General features: G+C 46.3%; 2 protein-coding genes across 2 annotated transcripts in view; one reads left to right on the top strand and one right to left on the bottom strand.

The window, feature by feature from the left end:
• The window catches only part of CFAP44 (cilia and flagella associated protein 44), a 53994-nt gene extending 51337 nt beyond the window's left edge, over window positions 1-2657 (bottom strand). Inside the window, exon 1 of the mRNA XM_019474722.1 lies at window positions 2600-2657. Coding sequence (XP_019330267.1) covers window positions 2600-2657 — 58 coding nt within the window. The remainder of the gene's footprint in view (window positions 1-2599) is intronic.
• A 30-nt stretch (window positions 2658-2687) lies between these two features.
• Window positions 2688-7487, top strand: part of ILDR1 (immunoglobulin like domain containing receptor 1) — a 13851-nt gene continuing 9051 nt past the window's right edge. Inside the window, exons 1-5 of the mRNA XM_019474721.1 lie at window positions 2688-2700; window positions 2782-2952; window positions 5208-5357; window positions 6095-6214; window positions 6368-6514. Of these exons, the coding sequence (XP_019330266.1) occupies window positions 2688-2700; window positions 2782-2952; window positions 5208-5357; window positions 6095-6214; window positions 6368-6514 (601 nt within the window). The remainder of the gene's footprint in view (window positions 2701-2781; window positions 2953-5207; window positions 5358-6094; window positions 6215-6367; window positions 6515-7487) is intronic.

Below are 7487 nucleotides of genomic sequence, written 5' to 3'. Positions count from 1 at the left end.
CCCGCGCCGGGGGGAAGAGCGGGGCTCTCCCGAGCTCGGCACGAAAGCCACGCGGAGAGGAGTTTCGTTACCCCAAAGGTGCGGCTAGCTGCTCTCCTAGGAGGAAGTGACCGCCTGCTTCCTGGCAGCCTCCAGTATCGCTCGTGTGCGGCCAGCTTGGTTTGGACCTGAGCACAGGGCACAAACACGGAGGGGTTCCCCTTTGGCTTCTCACAAGCGCCCACCCCAACCTTTGCTCCTAGCTCAGCGGCCCCAGCCTCTTTGGGGATCTGGTGTAGCTGCAGTGCTTCCATACCTGCTAGGTAACATGCTTGTATGGAGAATAGGAACTCAACTCCGTGTCCACAGGCGGCCTTCAGCAAGCAGAGTCCTTTCTGCCAAGCTTCACAGGTTGCCTGACAGCTTCTGATCTCTTGTAGGAAATATAGTGATCGTTTTGCTTCTTGGATGCCTGGGTCTTTGCCGATGATTTAGCTTTAAATACCAAAGTTCAGTTTTTCACAAAGAACCAGTAAAAGAAGCAAAAAAATATGGAGGTATGCTTGTTGATTGTCTTGCTTGACAGCCATGTTCCTGCATGATGTTCTAGCTAAAACTTGGCTTCACTGGCTCTGAAGGTTAGTGTCTTCAATGTGAAGCCATAGGCCTGAGGTATCGGTAACTTACTAGGTTGGTCGTGTCCAGATTTGTTCTTTCCAACCAGGATAAGAAGGATAGCAGCATGCAATGGAAAAATGCAGTCCAAGTTTAGGAACCAGCCTTAATTTCACAACTTTTCAGTTTTCTTGGAGGTTAGTATGAAATATCAGACGTGCAGAGACATCCGACTGTCCTCCGGTGAGAGCAGTAGGTTTTTAACCTCTTTAAAAAAAAATAAGGAACTTACTTTCAACTCCAACTCTTTTACAGAACAGAGGTAATGAGAAAGGATCCCTTTCATAAAGGGCTTTGGTTTCTGTAAGTGAAAAGTACATAGTGATTTTGGGTATTTTATTCTCGCCTGAGAGATGCTGCTGTAGGAAACCCATGGAAAGTCTGTTTGTTTCCATGAGCCTCAACAGGTCAGAATTCATATGGGAATTCATTTGATTGCCAATGAGATCAAGGTTTTACCAGTCTTGAGAGTTTGGATTTTGGATTGCGTTCATGTGATTTCCTGCAGTAAGATCCTGTGGGTCAGCTATTTCACAGTGAAAGCTGAAACAAGATGTGTTGAACTACAGCGTGGTTAAATAAGAGCCACCGTAACTACCTATCACCAGTCTTGACTTTGCCTTGCCTACAGTATTGTAAAAATTAGAGATCCTTGTTTTTGCTAGCAGTTTGCACAGCTGCTGGTATTTCTGTGTTTAAGTGCATGCGTGTTTTTTATTTTTCGGAAAAGCCTTGGACTCAGAGTGTACCCTGGTCCTCTGTGTTTGTGTGGTGTTTTTAAGGCAAATGAGTTTGCTCTGCCTGTGCTTTGAGTTGGCTGACCAGGAGTCTGTTTCAAACCAGAAACTGAGCAAGTACTGCACTGACAATATCCTACTGCAGAATTACTTGTTGAGGCAGTGTTGCACCTCTGCAACATGGTTTTCCCCCTGGTGGAATCTGGGTGAGCTTGTATTTGCCTGGAACATACTTTGGAGGTGCAGCCTAAGAGGACACTGAAAGAATGATGCTTGCAGCTGTGATCCAGATGTTACTACATAGTCCCTTGTTCCCTTGCTCTCGTCCTGAAAACATGGAGTAGCGGGAAAGTCTTTGAATATGCGATAAAAATTGAGTGCTGGTTCATGGTGACCCTTTCAGTTGGCACCTTCCAAGCCTCCCCCTTTCCTTCCGTCATTTCCTGCTGTTGTGCTCCCCAGTTAAGAAGCAACTGGCATAGCACTGCAACCCCGGCCCTGTTCTCCAGGGTATATTCCAGACAGGGCATCCCACACTCGCTCTGCACTGTTTGTATTGCCTTATCAAAGGCAACTGGTGATAACTTCGCTATTGTTAACGACAAGCATAACTTAGTGTATTATCAAAGTTTAAATAAGATAGACATGTCACTGGAGTGTGGCTAAAATAAAGCATAGCTTATGAGAAACTTTGTAAAACCTTCCTCAGTGGGTGCAGCTGCTTGGATAGAAAATGCTGCGGAGGTTGTTACAGATGAGTTCTAAACATACATAACAATAGCTTCATTAAAAAGGAAAAAAAGGGTAATTGATGTGTGCTGTTCTGAAGTGGTGATAAACAGATTAACTATGATGCTACAGCCCAAAAGTTGTATTGTCTTAACCCTGGTCACCACTAGATAACATTCTGATGACTGTCTTAGCGAGACCTTGATAAAATTCATTTGGTGTTTATATGAATGGATGGCGCTACAGAACTTTTCTGGTTAGGATGACAAGCCAAGGCAATCCCGTCCTGTGTGCTTCTGGGCCCAATGAATTATCTCCCTCAGCTTGGAGGGACAGTTTTCCCCATGCAGAAGGAGAACACAGAGTGATGTGCTACATAATGGCTACTAATAGTTGCTTTGGAAGGAATAATTCAGTCCATAAGGCAGGCCAATGCAGCTGGCTCAAGCTGCCTTCTGTCAGGGAAAGATGGGACTCACGTTCTAACCAGGATTTGTAACTCTGGATGGCTTCACCAGAGGGGCTAGTGAGGTCCATATGTGCAGGTCCTGGATGAGGCCGAGGGAGATGTACTTCGGTTGTTGGTCCGGTGCAGAGTGAAAGTTGTGATGTAAGAGGTCTGTTTCTGCTGGCTGACTGCCTTCTGTATTCTCGTTTGCAGGTTGCCTCTCCCTCCTGGTGACAGTGCAGGATGCTGAGCGTTATACCACGTTATTTGCCACTGTCATCCTCAAGTGTGACTATAGCACCTCAGCACAGCTGCAGGACGTGGTAGTGACCTGGCGTTTCAAATCCTTCTGCAAGGACCCCATCTTTGACTACTACTCAGTCTGTAAGTGTCAGGCTTGTCCTCCAAGGAATCCCTCTTCAAAAGGAAAGAAAGAGGAAGGTAGACTTACCGGGCAATACAGGCTTTTGGCCTTTTCCTGCCCATAAACCAGGTCGGGTGGTGGTATTTCCCTGCGCCCCAAGAAAAAATAGGTCATGTCTGTGATTTCCTTTGCAATGTCAAGGCTTTATGATACGATGTTGTAGAAATCCCAGCCAAAGCAGCTCATTTGTCCTCCTTGTCATCAACTCAGAAGGCAGAGAGGCTCAGCCATGTCAATCTTGGCAGCCCCATCTTATGCTTCAGCATGTTTGAAAGCAAGGGCCCTGCAACAAGTGGACTTTATCATTCCATTGGGGACTCCATGGTTGGAGCTAGATACTTGTGACCAGGTGTTACTGATTTTAGAAGTAGAAGAAACATGCATTTTGGAGGGCAGAAAGACTTCTAAGTAAAAACATTTAGTACTGGTGGCAGCATTTCAAGTGCAGACATTCTGGTGTGTGCAGCCTTAATTCAGAAGTGTTTAAGATGGTTCTTAAGATGGTATGCAAACTGCATCCTGGGGTGTATCAAACACAATATAACCAGCCGGTCAAAAGAGGTGATGATCCTGCTATATTTAGCATTGGTGCGGCCTCACCTTGAGTATTGTCTGCAGGTCTGGGCCCCACAATTTACTTGAGTGCTGTGTGCAGTTCTGGGCCCCACAATCTAAGAAGGATGTGAAGGTACTTGAATGTATCCAGAGGAGCGCCACAAAGCTGGTGACAGGGCTGGAAGGAATGTCCTATGAGGCGCGACTAAGGACTTTGGATTTGTCTAAGATGAAGAAAAGGAGGCTGAGGGGTGACCTGAGTGCTCTCTACAGCTTCCTGAGGAGGGGAAGTGGAGAGGGAGGTGCTGATCTTTTCTCCCTGGTATCCAACAATAGGCTGCGTGGGAATGGTTCAAGGCTGTGCCGGGGAGGTTTAGACTGGACATTAGGAAGCATTTCTTTACCAAGAGAGTGGTCAAACACTGGAACAGGCTTCCTAGAGAGGTGGTCAATGCCCCAAGCCTGTCAGTGTTTAAGAGGCATTTGGGCAATGCCCTTAATAACATGCTTTAGCTTTTGGTCAGCCCTGAATTGGTCAGGCAGTTGGACTAGATGATTACTGTAAGTCCCTTCCAACTGAACTATTCTATTCTATTCTGTTCTATTCTATTCTCTATAAACCCTGCAGTAAGTTTAAGCTGGCCAACCTTAGCTTAACTGCACACTTAAGACTGAGCTCAGAGTGGGGAGCCTGGACTTGTTTGGTGTCTTGGTGCCCAGACTCTCCTTTATGCAGTCTGGATGGGTTGGGTAGGCATGTGACCAAGTGCTCTACAGCCTAATCCACAAGCAGGTGGGTCCCTGGCTCTGCTGATCCCAGCATAATGTGAGTGCTTTGAGCCCAGGCTCAAGCTAATAGCCCCCAACAGGGTCAGAAAGCATGAAGGTCACGGTGTTTGCTTAGTTGGATCTGCTTTTCATGATCCACTGTAGATACAGCAATGGAGGAGCCTTTGACAAGCTTTGTCCTCTCCTCTCTTCATTGCCAGCCCTTTACAGACAATGCTGACTGACTGTTTCAGTTGTCTCCCCAAATCTCAGCTCCCAAAAACCTGGGAAATAGTTTATATTGTGAGTGTGTCATAAGAGTATTGGACAGAAATGGCCTCTAGCCCTCCATTAATTCTGTTGGGTCTCTCTACATGTAATCCTTAGCTGGAATCAGATGATGGATTCTTTTCTGTCTTTATGAGCTCCACAATATCTAATGGGATACAGGAGGGAAAGGCAGACAATCTCTACAACGGTTCATGTATGTCTGATTTTGTTTGGTAAATAAACACACACTTGTTTTAGTTCCAGTACTCCTGGGAGTTTTATGACTTTTTTTCCTTGTAGTTTATCTTCATACTAGGAGCTGCCCTCCAGCCTACCACCATTAGCTTCCTTCTACTGTTGTTCTTTCAGTTGTGAGTACAGGAGGCATCTCCTCTGCAGCTCCTGCATTCTCAAAATCTCTGCCATTCCTGTGGCTCTACCTCTGTTTGCTTTTGAGTACTCCAAAGCAACTTGTCCTTGCTGGTTTGAAGCCATGCTTTGTATTACTAAACCAAAGCACACACACACATGCGTTCAAGAGTTTCTCTGCTGCTCACAAGGGGATAGAAATTGGTCCTTTGAAATAACTTTTGGCATCTTATTTGACAATGTGTGTTTGTAGCATACCAGGCTGGTTTAGCTCTTGGCCAGGACCCATCTGACGACTGCAATGACAGCCAGCGAAAGGTGCGCATTGTCATCCAGAAATATGGGCAGAAGGAGCCTGTGCTGGGTATTGACTACCAGCAACGAAAGATCACCATTCAGAACCGTAAGTGACTTGACCTCCTGGGCAGGGAGTGAACTCAGTAACTATCCGATATCTGGGCCTGCCAAGTGAAGAGAAGCTTAAACATGGCTAATGTCATCTGTAGCTTACATATTCTATGAGGTGGCAATGAAATAAGAGTTGTGAAGGGCCCTGTCCTCAGCTGGCCTGAGGGTGTCGGAGGCACTACAAGCTAAGGGTGAGCTGAGGATGCCTGAGCATTTTGCTGAAGAGTGCAAAAGTAAGCTGAGGAGCCCAGAGGCTAGAAAACGGTTCTTTCTTCTAAGAAGTACTGCATAGTTGTCCAGGTGCATTATATGCTCCCTGCTGTCCCTGGAGCAATAGCTGCTGCTACTGCCAGAAGAGTTATTGGGATGGCTGGCCTAACGGGGACAGTGATCTGTGTTCCGAAATCAGTAGGCTTGGCAGCAGTGGGTATCTGTTAACATCCATCACCCAGCAGCATGCTGGTTATTTCACTCCACACAGAACTAGTCCCGCTTCTAAGTAGCGTTGCCTTCTAGCAACACAAAGAAAAAAGGGACTGGCAATTGATGCTGTTTACAGGAGTTCTCAATGGACTCAAATGGGATTGTTTGAAGGTGATGGCTACACTTGGGAAGAGGGGAGATGCAGTACTATATGTCACCTGCAGGCAGAGGGCCCTCTTAGAGTGGGGCCTGAAAGTAGTGTCTGTCAGTCCCAAATAGCCTGCTGACCTCTCAGTCCCTCTCCCACAGGGGCAGACCTTGTCATCAGTGAAGTCATGTGGTGGGACCATGGCGTGTACTACTGCACTGTGGAAGCACCAGGAGATACCTCAGGTGATGCGGACAAAGAAGTTAAGCTGATTGTTCTCCGTAAGTGCCTGTGGTTTGTTGCCTGGGTGACGGGTATCTCCTCCTGTTCTCTTCCTCCCCACACCAAGATGTCTCCAGCAGTGGAGAGGTGCTCAGTAACTTACTATGCCCAGATATATCAGGATCCTCTTTCTCTCTCCGTTTTTCCCATAGACTGGCTCACAGTACTTCTCATCATTCTCGGTGGCCTCCTCCTCCTTTTGCTGATTGGAGTATGCTGGTGCCAGTGCTGCCCCCAGTATTGCTGCTGCCACATTCCATGTGTCTGCTGCCCAACCCGGTGCTGCTGTAACGAGGAAGGTGAGGTTCAAGCAAATGTGCGTCCATTCATGGCTTCTATCAAGACAAAAGCTTGACTGGGAGCTTGCTGAGCTTCACTCTCTCCCTCCAGTTCAGCATCCATATAGACTGAGACATTTCTTTGGCCAATGTGATCTCCGTGACCAGCTTATTTGAGTTTAGAGGAGGGGAGCTAGGATACATGGAGCCCATCTTGCTCCTCTGTGTCCTACTTTCAGATGTTCCTCCTCACTCACACCTTGCTACCAACTTCTCTCATGTCATCCAGGGCACAATCAGCTCCCTTGTATGCGTAGCTCAGTACTTTTCTTCCCTGTCTTGTAGTTCATATGCCTGTGCATGTGAGGAAGGCAAGCAAATGCCTTGGTACTACTCTCCAAACTGGCCTAACCTTCAAGTGTGTTGCTCTGAGAGGTAATTATATAAAAATTGGAATTTTCTATCTTCATGTTATTTTCAGAGCTGTTCCTTCCACAAGAAAAAGGGTTGGTTTGTTTTTCTTTGGGGAAGGAAGTGAGGAGAAAGAAAGGAGAAAGATGGTCTGTCTTGGTGGTCAACCCTGCAAATGCATTCTGAGGTTTTGAGGGTCAAGAGAAACTTTGTTATGCATAGTTTTTAGCAGTAATAAAGGTTCTGCAGCCAGACCCTGTTCTCTTAATAAGGCCAGTGTTTGATTTTGGCTGCTAAGGTCATATAACCTCTGTGTTCCTGTAACTGAAACTTAGTAGCGACACAATGTGGAATAGCCCCCCTGCAGCTTACACAATCTGACAGGAACAAAATGCAAGAAATACATTTATTTATCATTGAAATGACCAGATTCTTCCCCAGATGCTACAAGGAGAGGATTTATGAACAAGGAGCTGTGTTTCTGGTTTCCCTTTACCTGCAAAAGAGCTATTTGGTATACCTTGGGTGTTAGTAAACTGAGAGAGTTTTAGAATCATAGAACCATAGAATAGTTTCGGTTGGA

The sequence above is a fragment of the Aptenodytes forsteri genome, unplaced genomic scaffold (assembly GCF_000699145.1).
Source record: "Aptenodytes forsteri isolate BGI_AS27 unplaced genomic scaffold, ASM69914v1 Scaffold61, whole genome shotgun sequence".
Classification (NCBI taxonomy): Eukaryota; Metazoa; Chordata; class Aves; order Sphenisciformes; family Spheniscidae; genus Aptenodytes; species Aptenodytes forsteri.
This window is presented reverse-complemented; position numbering and strand designations above follow the sequence as displayed.